Below are 18,711 nucleotides of genomic sequence, written 5' to 3'. Positions count from 1 at the left end.
TGCCTTTATCTGACTCTGTGGTCTGGAGCTGAGCCAGGGACGGGGCAGGCAGCCTGCTGCCGATTAGCGTACAGACAGACCAGACTCATGCCTCTGTTTCCCTTTCAGGCAAGGGGTCCCTGCCAGTATATGCTCACTGGCCTACTACAGCACCCCTAATATCTTTGGCCCGCTGTCTCACACACACATACACACTGGAAACAATCAAAGTGGAAGAAAATGGCACAAGAATAAAGTGGCCAGGGTTTGGACTCCCACATTCTTATTATTGCAGCCCATGTCTATAATTACTATGTTAACACTGAGCTCTGTGGACCCAACCAGCAGGACGTTCTGAGGTGGGGGGGAAGTGGCCAGTGTGTATGCATATTATAACACTGTCATGTGTCGTGCTACAGCAGCCTTTCAGTGGTTATATCAGTGGAAAATTACTCATGCTAGTTTTTTTTTCGATGATGGATCCAGCGCCGCTCTGCAGTGTTGCTGGTCAAAATATGGCGTAATGCATCACGGAAGAAGAAATACCCCTCAACCAGTACTTCACTTCACAGCATTTGGGTAATTTATCTAGATTAGACAAGATGTGTGTATCCCAAAATTTGAGATTAATGAAGCCTATTTGTGGTTTACCAGAAACTTTTAAGGTACAGTAATCTCCCTCCTTGTCTCCTCCACTTGTGTCTGTCTGCTACTGACCGCTTTTCCATTCTTCCTTCTGGCAGGAACCTAGTGCTCGCATTCCACAGCTAGGCACTGGAGATTTCTCAAATTTTTCCCACTGTCATTCACTGGAGAAATGTGGCCTTTGAATACATTATATAGGTGGATTTAAAAAAAATGATATGCACTCACAGTTCAGAGGCGAGTTGTCAGTATTAGCCATGGATGGTTTGTAGGCCGTGTTTACCGCAGCTCAGGAAGCTGTGTAGCTCATGCAGTCTGTCACCTGTACACTCATTCACTAATTACCAGTGACAGCTTACACAAAAAGCCAAAATAAGGCACACTTTCTGTTTCCTGATTCTGTGATTGTTGGCTAAATGTGTTTTTGGTACCAGACAGTAATGAGATGACAATTTACTTTATTATGAAACAACTCCTCTAAAATCACATGGTACTTTAAATTGGATGGGTTGTTCCTTTCTCTGGGCCAGGTCGTCATTTTTCCACTGGAGAGGACAATTTAGTTAAGCAGCCTTGGCCAGTGGTGTGGGCAGATGGAGATCATTGAGGTCGGCCCGCAGATAACAGGACCAAGCGGAAAACACAGAGTGTCTGAAGTCACAAGGACCGAGAGGCGGTCCAAGAGGTCCACTCAAGATACAACACACACCACCAGATAGTCTGTTGCCTAGGGATTTTCCAGGTCCTTTTAAAAGTCAGTTATAAATCTGACGAGTTACGTAAACTGAAAGCGAACCAAAAAGTAATAATCGTTTTTCATTTGTTTAAAACTTATTTTTTCTTTACACATGAGATCTGAGAGTGAGTAGAATTGCAATATTCCACTTCGACCCCTTAATGACATGTTAGACAGTAATTTAAAAACTTAAATATTTTCATAATTTTATGTTTCAGAACCTTAATTTGCTGTGGTCACATTTGAAGTCTTGACAACTTTTTTTTTTTGACTGCACTGGAGTTCACCTTCTCAATATCAGACTGCAGTTTGGATTTTCCTAACTCTTTATGGAGGAAAAACAAACCTTTGCTTCACCTTTCTTCTCATAGTGTGAGCTCAGAGATTGTCTACACTTCAGAGTCTGGGTGTTGGGATGTCACGAAGCTTTAGGCTTTTTAGCTTATGTTTTCAGGAACCTTTGTTTACTGAAGATGATTATTATTATCTCTCCATTTGAAACGTACTTGGCAACAATTTACATAAAAATTCAAATTATGTTAGCAGGTGTGGACTTTAACAAAAAAAAGGTCAATTGCTTTTTGTAGAAAAAACTAACTTTCATGCACTTTTTTTAAGCAGTCGAGTCTATTGATGGAAGCCAGATGCGATGGGCACTGTGATGTCCTTGTGCTCCTGTAGGAATGTCACTGGTACTGGGATGCATTAAACCAGTTTCCTGTTGTGGAGTTTTGTGAAGTGCTGCAGCAGGGGTTCTTTGTCAAAGATTCTTCCTATTATTATATTTTTTTTTTCTGGAAACTGTAAAGATTTTCTTCAAACAAGTAATCTGTTGCTGCTTTTATCAATGTTCCTGTGTGGCCTTCCCAGAATAATCACTATATGTAACTATAGTGCCCTCACAGAGCCTGACTTTATGCCTTTTACATGCTTTCCACACCAAGTCAAAAATTCCAGTCTGTTGACTTTGAATGGTGTATAATTTTGCATTATAAAGGTTACCCTGCTGAGCAGAAACCCTGCTTACAAGACACAGGCGGGATGTTACGTCCACAGAAACCGTCTCTTTGTTATGTTATACATGACTTTATAGACCCTTTAAAAATTGTTGATTGATTTTTACTAGCTTTCTGTCTGCTCGTGCATGCGGCTGCCGGTGGGATGCTCTCAGAGAGATGTCATCAAGTAGGAGTCTGCACACACTGATGCACAGTCAGTGGTATGGTGTAGTTGCAGGGCAGAAAGGTAGAGAGAGTGTGTATGTGTGTGTGTGCGCGTCGGGGAGTAATTGAGTTGAATTGGTTTTAATAGGTCTTTATGGGATGTTTGGAGTTATTTCTGTCTGAGGTCTCCTCTGGCGTCCTGGCTCCTCTGGAGGATGGCTTGGCCCTCCGCCCAGCAACAGAGGCTGTTCTTCACTTTCTCCTCTGCTCTTTGATTCTTATGCTCTCTCTCTCTCTCTCTCTCTCTCACCCTCTCCCTGGTTCTCACTTTTCCCTCTGTGTCGTGAGAGAGCGCAAGTGATTGTATGGCATTGAAAGAGTGAGCGTGTGTTTGTGTTTCCTCCCTCCCCGCGTCCCTTTCAGAGTGATTTAACGGGGCCTCTGGTTCGCCAAGCACTCACCCCTCTCTGCTAATCGCACAGCGCCACTTTAAAGGCCCCTGCAAGTAGTCGAGGCTCGTTCCGACTTCCATTTGTCACAGAGATCACATGGTGGCGCATGAGTTAGGACCCTGCGGTGGCTGCACAATTACAGGGTCGGCGGAAAGGGAGCGAAACCAGCGGGTCCAGCAGCAAGGATGACTCCTTGGTGGTGGCACAGAACTAAACTTTGTGTTCCTTTCGTGTTTTGATGGACGGCCTGAGGGAAGCGAAGGCACATAATATGAGAAGACGAAGAGTCAATTAAGTCCTTTGCGTATGTGTGTAGGCATACAGTACAAGCACAGTACACTTTGTTTTTGTCACCGCCACTATATTTAAATTATTCTCAACTCAGTTTAGTTTTGTAAAAATATAGATTGTGCAAATAAGCATTGGCAACTTCTCCTGGAAAGATTATGTTTTGAAAACTTTAAATGCACTTTAAATGTTTTTTTTTTTCTGCACCAGTCAAACCACATCCAAATTTAGCTCCAAATATGGACAGTTGTTGTTCACTTCCGTCTGTACTCTGTCCCTTTGGAAAGAGTTGCTGCTCTGTGATCACTGTATACAGTATAAATATGTCAAGGCCTTTCAGGATTCTTTTTTCCTGAATCAATCCGGAGGGAGCAGTATGTAAAAAGGAGCGTGTGTGCGTGTATGCATACAGTAAAGTCACGCATGTCTGGTGTGTCTGCGTGTTGACATGCCTTTGTGGAGCCCTCATCAGTCTGTGTGAGTGAGTTTATATGCCATGGGAGAGTGACAGTTCTGACCTTAGTCTCTGAGGCCATGCCAGGTCATTGGCTGCCAGCCTCTGAGTGGTGAGGCCACATTGTGGGAGGAGCACTGCGACTGAGAAAACAGAGTGGGGTAAATGGATAGTTTGTGGCATGCATAGTGGGTGGAGCCAACAACAAAAAAAAAACAAAAATGTGTGTGACGAGATGAGATGGAGGAATGACAGAAAGTAGCCAGATTGAGAAAATGCTGAGGACGAGCTCCATGCTGCTCATTATGTTTGGGTGTGTATGGGAATGGCAGAAAACGTGACATTTCCCCTCTAGCCAGTGGAACAACTCCGGCATCAAATAACAGCCTTGCAGCACAATGAGTAGTAAAGTGATAGCCACAGTACTGTTGCCCAGCCCAACTACCATAAGCAGCCACCAACCAAGAGCCCACGAATTGTCTCAGAGCCAGGGACAGAATAGGGTGAACAAAAACATCTTGCAGACATGAGATTCTGATTTAGGAATATTTATGTTCTCATTAGATTAAATCTTAATCCAATTACTCCAACACATTCAGATTTACACCTTCGATACAATGACTGCACAGAGACTTGTTGTTGAAGCATGTTGATGTTTCCAGTTGTGTCTAAAGGCATTTTCCTCTGCACCCATTAATAACACCCATTAGAAGTCTAAAATGACCATGAATCTCCAGAATACTTGATACTGATGCCTGGCTGGAGGGGGTTATATGAAGTTTATCTTACCAGCTATGCACCAGAATGTGCACTGAAACAAAACTGGTGATGCCACAATGTCTAGTTGGCACTGAAATCAATCACATCTCCGGGGTTGTATCCCTGTTTTGTCATGTGATCATTGTCTGAGAGAAGTCTTTTAGTAAATGACAAGTTTATATACATTTATAGCCCGACTGCCTTCTGAGAGCTTTTCTCAGAAGCTAGACAGTGTTAGGAAAGACTGAAAATTGATGCTTGCAGTAGAGTAGAGATTATTTTATCTCTCGTTCATCTACTATATCACGTTCCACTGTGTTTTCATTCATTTCCACATGCCACCACTCGCGTTTTTCACTTAAACTCTCCGAGTGTTGGTGTAAAGTGTGCTGTGTCACTGATTTTACTTTGGGAAGAGGTTGCGCTTTGATTTGCAGGACATGATCCACTCAGTAATAAACTCATCAGGCAAGTGTCCATGGTCTAACCATAACAAAGAGATGCCTCTGCCAGCTTGTCTTCTTGAGGTTATATTGTAAGATTCATGACGTGTTTAACCATCCTTTCTTCACTGAAGGCATATAATTTCCCCCTTTTGGATTCATCTAACTGATCATCTTCTTACAGAGTCCAGTGTGCTTCCTCTGGCTCCACCCCTGCCTTAAAAGTAGCAGCTTTGCCCCCGTTTTGAGTCCCACTTTTACTGACATGAAAGGTGGCTGTCGTGGGCAAATAAGAGGACCGGTTGACTTTAGAGAAAAGGGTCAAACCACATGATGAGAGCGGCTGGTTCTGTCTACTGAAAACCCTTCCAGCAACCGGAAGCAACTGGGTTAAAGGCTACAGCCACAATTACTATGTTGAAATTGAAGTGCTGTCACAGTCCCCTGTCAGAGATGTAAAAATGACTGTGTCTCTGTGTGTCTTTTTAATGGTTCTTGGAATTGTTTGTAATTGAACCTCAGGCGGTGAGGTGAGGTGAACGAGTTGGACAGCTGAGATGTGCGGCCGGCCAAGGATAGGCTGGAATTTGACGACAGAAGCAATTACGATTTGCCTTTCTGTATAAAAGGTGACTACAGGAAACCAGAGAGACAAACGTGTACACGTTTTTTATATTTTTTAACAAGCTATGCTAATAATGTTCCTCAAGAGATGGCAGTGAAAATCTTTGGTTGCTCAGTCCACCACTTTGGTTTAGAATACTGACATGACTTGGTTTCATTGTTTCATTGATTGTGGGCCTGGATGAAAACTTTATTTATTATGATCCCTCAGATGATTAATCATCATGCATTTGGTGATTTTGAGCCTTTCTTTGTTAATCACAGAGATCAGATCAGTTTTCATAGAATCTTATTTACGATCTACATACTTGTCAGAACTAATGGCATTCCCAGCATCCTATTTCTAATCCCAGTCCTGGATCTTAAAACCAAATGCAACAGGAAGAGTTTTACTTCAACTCCCCCACACTGCTGCTCTGTAGCACAGTGGATGAAAAAAAAAAACAGTTCAGCCGCAACATGTAAAATTCTTTTTTCAGGATCAAAACAAAGTGGAGCTTCAGATTAAATAAAGTCTGTTCGACTGTCTGAATCAAAACCTTTGCCATCGACTACTATATATTCAGTAAGTTGAGCATAGGCAGTTATCATTAAGTCATTGAATATTTCCTTAAATAAAATTCTGGTTGAGCACAGGAGAAAAAGGCGTATGACTCCTACTCCACTACTGCGTAATGTGAATGCAAGTTATTGCAAGTATTTGTACCACTTTTCAACACTTTGTTGGTCTGGATTGGATTGGTTCATGTTAAATGTTACTGTAGATGAACAAGTCCTAATATGTCAGCTGTGTCATTGTTATGTCTGCCTTGGTGTTGTTGCATAAATTATGCCTGCAAACGTTTCACAATAAAAGCTTTGGTAATGAGTCACTAAATAAAAGGCATTAGCGAACGGGCATAGATAAAGATGTGAGTTTAACACAGTCTCTCTATAGTTAAGGGTAATTTAAGGTCATGGAATGAGGACATTTCTTGTGTTATCTTAATTTCATTTACAATATAGAAAACAGCAGCAGTCCGGAGAAAATGTTATTGTATTAGTATGGCACTGTGTAGTTGGTTTTTCCTCTCTGACTGAACTATGGTGACTTCAGCTCATTATATGAACTGCATACTGTACCCGTGCACCCGTTGCCACTCTGCTGTCCCAGACATTACCGCATTTTGCCATTTTTCAAACATATTGTCATATTGTGCACTGGCACTACTGCTGCAGAGTAGCCTGAATTAAGTTACCTTATGCCAGTTTGTGGATACTTTGCCAACCACTGTCACTAAGCTGCACGGATTTGGTAGAAAATCTTTTAAATGGGTCACAAGTTTCCCCCCACAACTCCCAGTGTCTGAAATCCTATCCCACGATATTGTAAAAACACTGGCAGGCTCCTTTTGTGTCAAAAGCATCTGAAGAATGCACTCTTGCTGCAGAGAGCATTATGATGGCCGTCCCCCTGAGGGAGATGACCAACAGGGAGATCAGGGCGATGCTGGTGTCACAGTGTAAATTGGAAGTTATGTTAACACCGTCTTTGTGTATGTGTTTGCGTAAGATGAGGAATGGGTTCAGCATCAGGGCGGGGTAGAAGATTGGGCAGCAGCTCTGTTTATACACCAGACCTGAATGAGTCATCCTGCTAAGGCAAACCTAACAGCAACATGTCATATCAAGACATCGCCCAACTCTCAGTCCCTCGCCTGATTCCTCCTCGCTGTGCAGATTGCCAGCTGTTGTTATTGTCTTCTAGTGTTGTTATTAACTTGCACATTCCTGAAGGTGGTGTCATATAATCAGTGAATTTTGCACACTGAGCTCATTAACCCTTTAATGATTGTTAAATATGCGGACTCATTAAATCAACCCAAACATTGACTTTTTATTTTTATTTTTAAGAATCTAATATAGAGCTTAATTTACAATACAATGTTTTCATGCTGGCATTGGTAACATGGGGATGACTCATTTAGTCTTCAGTGCTTGTGAGTGATAGCGGCACACTTTGCCACTGTAATGTAATGTTCCACAGCCAAACCAGGACCTCAGCAATGTAAACATTTGCTGTTTTATCATCTGCATGAAGCCCCAGGCTGAATTTACAATGCCATATGGTTGTGCGCTTATTTTCAGCAGGTTATTTAGTTGTGTTTGGTTTGTGGTTTTGAGGGATGGAGAGGTTTGAGATATTCACCCAGCTGAAGAATATATATTGTTGAGTGGCATTACTCGGATAGAGATTGCATTCACATTCTTAAATGTTCACCAGAGATGCTTCAGTGTATCAGACATGAACAACCGGACCGGAGGTGGGAAAAGGTTTGCTGAAGTTGCAGAGAACAGACATAGCTTTGGTCTGGACCGGTGGCAAGTGGATGAGATTATAGTATAGTATTGGTTTTGTGCTGTGGTAGATAACGGGTGGAGCAGAGGCATCCTTCTGCTGTAATGTCAGGTTACAGAAAACCCAAATGCAAATGCCTGGGAGGCGGAGACCTCTAATGTCCGTGATTGTCCTGTTGGCCCAGTGTACCAGCCTAAATCAGTGCAGCAGCTCACACTGTTGTTGGATGTTGTTGGATACATTTTATGCATGCACACACAAACACACACACACAGTGTGAAGTAAGCAGATATAGCATAACACAGCAGGCGGCATGTGAACCAGTCTTAACACCAATCTGTTGTCCATACAGCTGCAAGAGAGGCACCGAATCACCTCTACTGAGTAGCTCATGTGTTTATTTGTGTGAATTCATTACTAATTTGTCTCTTTGTTTTCCAGTCTGTGGCGAAAACCGGTCGTTTGCTCATCAGCCATGAGGCACCAATAACAGGAGGCTTTGCTGCTGAAATCAGCTCTACAGTACAGGTGAGTCTGTGTACCAACATCTGTTGAACGTGTCCACATTCCTGTTGAGAACATACTGTATTTGAGGAAATTTTATTGGGACTGGTAAGGTAGGAGGTGATCTTCAAAGGTTGTTATTTTGCAATACTTCTGTCAGTAAAAGTTAAAAAGCACTGCTCAGGGGCAGTGAGAGTGAGTTTTGCACTTTATGACAAACTGTGAGGCAAAGATCATGAGTAAGGTGAAAGGCAGGGTGCGTGCCAGCTCAACTGGTTGCTCACTAACACACACACACCACAGTTGGAAGTGCAGCATTGCCCGTGGCACAAAGTTGAATGAGGTGGTTTAAAAACCTGTGTTCCACTGTCCATCTGTTCCACTGAATCTCCACTGTAAAGTGGTAGGAAGCCAGGGTGCAATGCACCTAATTTCCAATAAATTCCCCTAGTCATATACCCATCTATACTTAAGTATAGACAACCACTTTTCAATAAAAAGACAAAAAAGTAATGCAAACGTCATTTAGTTTTAAAATTATGATGACCCAGCGAGTGTGTCAATCATTTTCAGGTATCTACAAAGACTCTAAAGAAGGCTCTAAATATCCATGTAGCAGTCATGAAATATTGCTGGATTCTATAACTAGGACATGCCAGAATAAGCTGATGACACATCCAGAGGTGAAAAACCTCCCCTTCCCATCATTCTAATTATCTCCTTTTGCATGGTGAAGTAGTCATCAGTATGTGGGGTGTTTCACTCTGTGTTCCTCTCACTGTAGCAGTGAGGACCACTCTCCTGTTAATGAGCAATTTGCGTCTCAACAATGAAAACTTTTCCCTTTTTATACCCCTTTTTCCTCTGAAGTCATCAGACTAATTGTCTGCATGATAATTTATGCACTACCTGGGGTGGATTCCTTGGAAAAGCACTTGAGTTGGAGCTGTCAAATCAATCTATCCTCTCCTCTTTTACCATCAGTCTGGGTGCTCTCTCCCCCTGTCTTTGAGGGCTTAGATAGCCAGTGAGTCATCCCCTTCATTTCCATGTTTTCACATTTTGTATGGGTGATGTAAGGAGCGGTGCAGTTTTTACATGGCCTCAGGTGATTTGGATGCTCCTGCTGGAAAGAAATCCTTAGAACTGTTGCGAGTTGTGCTTAAACAGGATGCAGCTTGACCTGCAGATCTCTGACAAACTGTTTAAACCTGCTTTATATTATAGGTGTTTCTTCCTCAAAGATAAAGTGAAGGTTCTTCTTTCACAAATACATGTTTTATGCAGAAAACAAATGTTGTCATGGATGTAAAAATGAATCCTTTTACTTCAATGTGCAACCAAGAGATGGAAAGCTTCTAAAATGCAATGCTCAGGGAGATTGTGAGTCACCAGTCCTCAACAACAGCAATACCATCCTGGGTTCCAGGATATGTGGTATGTTCAAGTTGCTGACTAATACCACGTCTCGTTGTTCAGTAGTGTGGTCTTGTATCCATCGAGGTTTTAAATCAAGGAAAGTTGTTTGTCACTAACACTTGTGTAGTCTGGATGCTGTTGGCTGGAAGCACTGTTTAAACTTCAGTCTGTCATTTCTACAGAAAATGGCTTCAACCTATCCACCTCAGCCTTCTGGACTCATACACAAAGATCCATTTATGGATTTGATTTTCGCCTTTTTTATGAAGAACAGAGGAGGGTTGGTGGGGCTTGGCGAGAGTTCTTTATCAGGCTTTGGCTGCAACCATCATGATTTAATCATGTGTCATTGGCTGGCCCTTTTGCTGAGTGTCTGACTGATGACTAGAGAGGACAGAGTGGGGCAGAATGAGATGTGGCTCAGGGCGCTTTTGTGGACCTCAGGGATGCACAGAGAGAAATGGTGAATCAGCCTCTTTAGCTCTACAAACTAATACAGATGTGACTGAAATAGATTCTGACTCTGACTGTATAAAAAAGTACATACTTTGGCTCATATTTTCCTCTATTGGTTGTCAAAGAAATCAATAAATTCTGTATGATTGGGACTACAATACATTTCACTGCTTTAAACATTGCTCCATGTCCATTGTTAATGGTAGCTTTGTAACTAAAGTTTAGATTTTTTTTAAGGTGACTGTAACTTCAAATGTAGTATTAATTCTTCCTTCCAATATTTGTTCACAATTAACATCTAGCCAGCACCTCATGCTTGGTTCTGATACCGTACTGATTGAAGCAACATCGCAATACTTCTGTCTCCACCTTGGTTCAGTTTATCTAATGATAAGGGCTACTACTACTGCTTGCCTGTCAGGCCTGTATCAAGTAGTAGAAGTAGCCTGAAGTCTTGGGCTCTTTGTCCTACTAGTAAAAGTTACTCCAGCTCCCAACATGTCTTTCTGTGTAAAATTTCTTCTTTAAAGTAACATACTCTATAATGGTGGTCTGTTGCTGCTACTTTCTGTCAATTACTTAATAGCCTAAAGCACAAAGGATCACTAAAACAATGAGTGGCCTCTTTTCTGATGAGTTCAAAGTCAGTCTTTTGACATGTTGACCCTTCTCTGCACAGGTAGCCTTGAGGTGCATATTATGTTGAAGCAGGACAGAAAGTCTTACAGATCCCTTGAAGGCTCAACACAAACTAGAGAAGCATTTCAGATTTGTCTTTTTTTGTGTGTCTACTGCTCATGTTCTTTTCTTTTCTTTTTTATCGGTAATCAATATTTCCACTCTTCACGTTACCGTTTCGCCTGGTCCATCAACAAAAGAAGTGATTTCTACTGAAACTTTATTTTTTTAGCTTATGATACTTACATTAAAATGTGAACTTTGCTTAAATTAATGGCCCTTTTTTCTTAAATGTCAGTGCATCCATGAAGTGAAATGATTGGCTGAAGTTGGCCTGTGATTGACAACAGCAGGCAGATGTTTTCTGCAGTAACTATACCTGCCAAGTATGTTGTGGCCTTGCATTGTCTTCACTGATATAGCATGTGATATTGGCACTGTCCTGTCCTGTCTGACTGCAACCCCAAATCTGTGGGTGTCTCTGACAATCTCTGATCTTTTAGATGACAGGAGACACAATATCATAACAGCGATTCTAAGCCCCCGCTGGGAAGTATTTTTAAAACCTAAAGCTTTTGCCATGTCGACATATTTTTATTCTGACATTTAAGTATATTACATATAATGATGCACTTCCAAAAAGATAAACACCGATTTGAATGAAATCTGAGTTGTGTGGCCACCCGTCGTCCAGCTGTGGTGGAAGGCAGACTACTGTACTTTTCTCCCACTTCCAGTAAATGTATTTAGAGGAGATTACAGATCTGATCCAGACAAAAGAGCAAACTCCCGGGTGCTGTCTGACTGGTTGTCTGCAGTAGAGCAGAGAATAGATCTGGAGGTTGTAATCTGGACGGACACGGGTAATCACACTGTCACTTCCACTAATACATTGTGATGAAAACAAAGCACCTTATTGTGGTTACTTTCATGAGAAGACTTCTTTTCTTCTTCTTCTTCCTGCGTACATTTCACAAATGCATTGGACAGAAACTTTTCACTGCATATGTTGTGTGGTAAATGTTTGCTGTCAAGCCTGCACAGAAGCAGATTAATGACTGAGTTGCTCTAGACCTGACAAGACCAATTATCTGAGGAATAAGGACGTTGCTCCAGGCAGAGTGATTTCAAGTACGCTCATGTATTCACCAGAACAAAGTTTGTGTGTTTCAAATGAATGTGACTGAATGTAACCAAAGAAAATATTTACAGGCTTTGGTGTCAGGAATTGCATCCATTAATGATAATTTATATAATATGTAATTACAATTAAAATATATATAATTTTCACTTTGGAAAACCCAAAGCCAAAAGTCACTAGGACCCCGTTCAGACTTGTGTAATCAATCAATCAATCAATTGATATTTTTTCTCAATCTGAACAGTGCAAATCTGGTTAAATTTTGATTTTGGATTCGCTGAAATCTAGCTAAGGTCTGAACGCAAATCCGGCTAGCGACATCATACTTCCGGGTTCATGGCGACAGTATCCAGGTCGCGTACAAAAAGCAGCTTGTAAAAATCCGTCGAACTACGAAAAACCCACTCCTACCGCGGTTCATACAGGGTTTGGTAGAGCCGGATTGAGTGTGGATGCGTGTGTGCAATAGCTGTATTTGAAATCCCCAGTCTGAACGGGGTCATAGAGTTGCTTGCCGGAAGCTGTGTGAGCAGAAACGGAGCATGTCTGTGGTCTGCTGCATATGTAGAACACCACTGTTCAGTGAGCGCTTCATTTTTTTTTAAAGAATCAGCTTTTCACAACTGAGCTTGAATACCCTTCACACAGCCTACAGCTATGGACATTTGTCTGCACATGAAAGTAATGTGTTTAAGCAAACTCAAAGAGAGAAAAAAAAAAATCAGTCTCAGGTTGTTCTGAAGTCCACGAGGAAGGAGGAAGCTGAGCAGTGAGGAGGAAAGGAGGGTTTGTTGAACTTGTTGTCTCCTTTCAGTGTACATTCATTAAAGCTAATCACAGTTAATTAGTTGGGTGGAGTAGACTGCCAGTTGTAGAGCGCTGGGTACAGCTCGCAGGCAGATAACAGTGGCAGCTACATAAAATCAGGTGGAGCTCTGTATGAGTTTGACGCCTGTCAGAATAAAATATCAAAGTCAGAGTCCCGATGACTATCATTTGTGTATGCTCACACCTCCTCCTTAACTTCAGGTTAATCCAAATATAGGCAAAGAGGTAGCACACAAGTGGAGGTGAGGCAGTCACGATGTGAGTCACTTAAAGCTTTCACAGCCTAAATTATGCACGTTTTAAATTAATAAAATAACCAAACCAAAAATATTTTTTGTAATAGGTTGATTTCTGCTGTAAAGTTGGTGCTTTTAACTTGGACGTCTCTGGGGATTGCCACACTCCCGGAGGCAACAGGTTCAACTACAGTCTTTAACACTTTCCACACGCTTATTTCTTCAGCCCCAGATATGACTATTGGTTATCACAAGACAGACAGGCTCTTTCACTTTCCATTGTCCTCCCACCCTGCCACACATCCTTTAAAGCATCTAATCAAAAGCTTAGATTTGTTGTTTTGATGTTTTACTGTTCAGCTGTTACATGGTTTCCTTCTAATATCCAATGTTGATAATTCTGGATTTGGCTCCCTCCCTGTACCATGTCAGCTTCGAAGGCACACAGAGAGCAGCGCGCCTCACAGTCTTCTCTCTGCTGCTTTCTCTTTTTCTTGTTGTGTTGTATTTTTACAGGCTGTAAAAGCACCGAAACACTAAAGGCATCCTCATCAAGTCTGACATTCCCCTGGACTCTGCCAGATGTTTTATAAGAAATGAAAAACATAGTGTGAAACATACAAGTCCTGCCCTGCCAAATGTCAAACTACTCCATGGCAGCCAGTTGGTGGGTTCATAATGTGGGATTACATGGATGGCTGACTTTGCAGTGCTGTCAGTGTCACAAAAAACAGGTCAAAATGTGTTCAGCGTCAGACTGTCAGAAGGCATCCAGCTTCTTGGGAGTGTGCTTTGTGTGCCGTGGTTGCTTGTGCTGCTCTCAGGTCAATACAATCTGAAAAAGGGTACTTCAGGTCTGTTTCTGCAAATCTGCGTGCATGCAGCCGAGTGTGTTCATTTAACTCACCAGGGGTTTGTCCCATTTGGAGTGTTTTGGCCAACTTCACTCTGCTTTGTCTCCATGGGAAGAGGGCAAAAGCCAATACAGAGACACGAGTCGTGGCTTGTTCTCTTCTTCTTCTCTGGCCAGATTGCGTACTCCACTACAGCAAGGAGCCTGCCTGATCAATACAATCTTGAACTTTTTTTTGTTTATTTCTGCTGTAAATGTAGCCATGTTAACATGTTTGTCTATGAGGTTTGACCCACATCTGAAGCCAGCCTCATGTGGCCATTGTAGGAACTGCAGATTTGTCTTTATTTCTCAGCACTGTAGGTTGTGGCTACATTCACAATAGCATACAAAAATACAAAAAAAATACAAAAAATCTCACACAATCACATAACACATTGGGATTCCATTTGGTGTTATGCAAACAGCACAGCGATAAGCTGCTCTGTCTGGATAGTGTGTGTTCTGCTGACTTGACCTGAATGACCTTAACTTTAATTGAGCCCATATTTTGACTGAAGAACTCAAAATGTTTTCAGACTCTGAAGGATCAGAGCCACTGCAGTATGAACATGCTAGCTTAGCTTTCCTGTCTAAGTAAATGATGTTGAGCACACAGACAATACTGAGAGCATTTGTCCTCATCTTTTTTTTTTGACCTGCAGGAGGAATGCTTCCTGAACCTGGAGGCTCCCATCAGTAGAGTCTGTGGTTACGACACCCCCTTCCCCCACATCTTTGAGCCCTTCTACATCCCAGATAAGTGGAAGTGCTTTGATGCTATCAAGAGAATGATTAACTACTGAACCCGCTATCAGGTAGGAGAGATCTGACAGCTTCTTTTGAAGCAAATTTATGTTGGAACACTATGCTATTTTTATACATTTAGTGTATATTAAATCCTGCCAACAACTACCCTGTTATCTCATTATGAAGACAAAAAAAGGTGACTTAAATTTGACCTGCCATCATAACCAAAAGCCATCATTAGTGAGAATTTTATTACCTTTTCTCTCTACCTCACTGTTTAATGTAACCCTACACTATGTTGACTTCTATCCAGACACATTCCAGGCTCCTTCAGTCAGAAATCCATCTGTCATTCCCACACGGGATTGCAATTTATGTAGCAGCTCGTGTATCTTCTTTCTTTTTCCCAGTAGGCGCTGCAGCTAAGTAGGAAGTATTACACATATAGCTGCAGAATATAGCGACACTGCCTGTATACTTACTGGTTAAAGATACACAGGGAAATGTTTGGTGGCCTTAAAATGGAGGTAATTTATAAATTTGGGATGTTACGGCTACCTTGGCAATTACTCACACTGACATTCCTATTACGACCTGCAATGAATAATGGAATAATAGTTTCTGGGAGTCGTGCAACATATTGTTCATAAGCCAACACCGGGGGTTTTAGAACGCCATTAAAGGATTTATCCAAGATGGAAAAATCAAATACAGTTATAAAACTAAGCAAAAAAAATAAGGCAACTGAGCATTGCCTCTTCTCTGCAGAACACATTTTAACTGCAATTAATGTTGTACTTAAGTCTGTGTTGGTTTTGTTGTCTTGTGGCTATTTAATGAGGCACTCCAGCAATTAAATATGGTTCTTCCATAAAGTTAATGGACTTGAAATGAGAAAAAAAATTGCAATATCCAAGCTTTTCATCACCACTGTGGCTTATGCTTCGGCAACACTGTAGTCCCTGATTCCCACGATGCTGCTGTATACGGGCACGTCTTTGAAACTCTACAGCTACAATTTGAACAGATATCTGTTTATTACCCAATGTTGAATTTTAGCATCCTGTGCTAATACTCTAACCATCATCCCTTCAACAAATCTTTGTTTTTTAACTTGTGCACAGCATTATCTTCTTAGTAACTGCTGCTCCGTCTAGGTTTTCAGTTACATATTTCTATTGTATTCTATTTTTAATACACTTAAATTTTAACAAATCAAAAACTTGGTTGTTAGTTGGTCTCTGTTCCTCTCTTTTGCCAAATTGCAACCGTTAGGCATAAGAAGAGTCCATTGTTGTACACTACTTCCCCTGAGTACACCATTGGCAACAATTTTTTGGTACATTTAACAACTAAATGTTTAAAGAGATTAGATTTGCTTCTCCAGGTCTTATTACAGTACTTAAACTTAAGCCGTGAATGGAAGCACGTACCAGAAGAATATATTATGTTGATGTATTTTTCAGTCAGGGTTTGAGCAGGGCCTCTCTTGGGCAGTTGTTAAGGTGCCTTCACTGCAGTCACTGATGTATTTGGTATTTACTTCTGCACAAACCCCCCCCCCCCCCCGAGCTTGAATTTGGAGCATCTGTTTTAAGAACATTCACACCTGCATTCAGGCCTGCTGACTTGTAATCAGACCACCCATGAGTGGGCGTACATGTTGTGGATGTGCCTGTAGAGTTGTGTAACTTCATAGTGTGCGTCTAATACTGCGGGCTAGACTCTTGTCTCCCATTGTTTGCAGAAGTGTTGACTAATCCTTTAAGATGGGACGGTCAGTCTGCCAAAGCGTTTCAAAATTCCTTTTTAATTGTCAGTGTCATCATGAGTTATTGCCATTAAAGTGTTGGCCTGTGAAGAGGAAGGAGGCATTTAGTAGATTCTAAATTGGATCCAACACATGTCACCGCTCATCCTCACTGTTCACCATCTCTATCCAGCTCTACTTTTCCTCCTCATCTGCCATCCACTGTACTTCACAATAGTTATTCACTTATTGAAGCTCTCCCCCTTTTTTCAGAGCCAACTTCTGGTAGCCCTGAACTTCACGCTCTTCCCCTCTCCTTTCCTCTTCATTCATCCAGTCAGTGGAGAGCGGCCAGGAAAAGACACTTTGTTGACCATCCAATCAGAAAGCAGTATCCAGATGGGTCCCCTCTGTGTCCTCAAACTAAAACACTGTTACCCTCTAATCTCTGGATTAGAGAACCTCATTCTATCGCAAAGGAAAAATGACATGATCCACTCTATATGGTGAATCTCTGGATTCAGCTGTCCACACTATGCTTATAATTTAATTCACTCTCAGTCGGATCTGTAGGAAAAACACTTTTTGGGTGACTTGTGACTGTTTGTGCTGTTACTTTGGTTTTGAATGTCTCGTACTCTGTTCCAAACTTTATTCAGTTTATTATGAACTGACCCCTACTGTACTAATACAATTGATCTGTGGTTTTTAAGGAAAATAAAATAATCAGAATGGGTGAAAACATTGGTTTGGTGCTTTGTATTTTTGTATTATGTATTTGTCAGGAGATCATAAGTTGTGTACTTCCAGTTTGATAAATCTTATGAACGTTGGGAACATATTTTACCATATATTGTGTTGTATTTATTGCAGTTTTGATTTTACATCCAGATGCAGATCCTGTTCATCCTGCAGGAGCATAAAATACAAACAGATTTTTCTGTCATAGTAGCACTTTGATTTAAACATGTGCAAACTGCGGGAAAAAGTCTGAATTTTATGTCATGTCCACTGTTCAAACTGCCGGGAAGTTTTAAGATCATTTCTTATTAAACCTCTCTTCTATCTCTTTCATCTTAGATTTTGATGTAGACTCATGGAATTAATCAGGAGTACAGTTGGAACCCTGCTCTACGTGTGTTTAAGAAATGTTGAATCATAGGTAAAGTATTACCCAAATGACAATGAAAGCTGCCTGTGACAAGTTGGAGTTCTGCCTATGCTTCCATTAGGACACACAGGGCTGTCCTCGAGCAGTCTCACTGCTCTCCCAGTGTGCACATATACACTAGTGTTTTAGCCATCATCACAGCAATGAATGTTGGGCCAGAAGGTCGTTAACAAAGAGAATAAAAAAGTTAAAATGTCTCTAAGTGTGCTGAGCTAATGTCTTTGGAACCTCGGCTGATATCTACAGGGGTCTTTTTTGATTTCTTGATGATTTATGTGATACTATATGCAAAGCACATATGCAATGCTATAGCTTACATAGACACTTCTAGTCATTTCAATAGAAATTTAAAAGGAAAAGTAGCACACAAATTAACGGTTATTAAAGCTATATAGGCCAAATTATCTGTTATTTGTTGACAAGTTTATGGAAAAAGTTGTACCTGTTATTTTTAAAAGTTGGAAAATGGTCAAGAATAGATAAGAATTCCGATGTTGCACATCAAAACAGAGGCATCAAGTCTCATCATCAAGGTAAAGGTAACAACTATAATTTGATGGTAAATCTTTGTGGTCTTGTCATTACAAGCGACCCATTTGTCATCCATTGTGTTGTTAATAAAAGGAGAATATTAGCCACATGTTTAATGAGGTCTGTATTGGAGTCAAATCATAAAAAAAACAAATCCATTCAGTCTGGAAAACATGGTTTGTTCCATTCTATGAATACCAGGTGCTGTCATTGTTTTTCCAGATCTACAGAGCAGCTGCTGCTCCTCTGGTTTACATCACAGCTAAGCCGAAAAGGTCAGATTCAAAAATTCAATATTTATTTGTCATAGAACTTGATAAATTTGCATCACAAGTGATTCCTGCAGCAGTCAGACATGCACCCTTCAGGTGCTCATAGACACCTCGGTCAACTCCAATGGAAGTCTTTTTTTAATTTTTTAATTCACACCACTGTTTATTGGTGACACGGTATTCTTATCCAGACAATTGCTGC

At 41.1% G+C, this 18,711-nt stretch overlaps 1 protein-coding gene across 1 annotated transcript in view; it reads left to right on the top strand.

Annotated features, from left to right (window-relative positions):
- Positions 1 to 17,279, top strand: part of bckdhb (branched chain keto acid dehydrogenase E1 subunit beta) — a 37,952-nt gene extending 20,673 nt beyond the window's left edge. The window contains exons 9-11 of the mRNA XM_028426411.1: positions 8,323 to 8,409; positions 14,701 to 14,853; positions 16,809 to 17,279. Coding sequence (XP_028282212.1) covers positions 8,323 to 8,409; positions 14,701 to 14,841 — 228 coding nt within the window. The 3' untranslated portion in view covers positions 14,842 to 14,853; positions 16,809 to 17,279. The remainder of the gene's footprint in view (positions 1 to 8,322; positions 8,410 to 14,700; positions 14,854 to 16,808) is intronic.
- Positions 17,280 to 18,711: the final 1,432 nt, after the last annotated feature.

The sequence above is a fragment of the Parambassis ranga genome, chromosome 16 (genome assembly GCF_900634625.1).
Source record: "Parambassis ranga chromosome 16, fParRan2.1, whole genome shotgun sequence".
NCBI lineage: Eukaryota > Metazoa > Chordata > Actinopteri > Ambassidae > Parambassis > Parambassis ranga.
The sequence above is the reverse complement of the archived record's forward strand: the minus strand, read 5'-3'. Positions and strand labels throughout refer to the sequence as shown.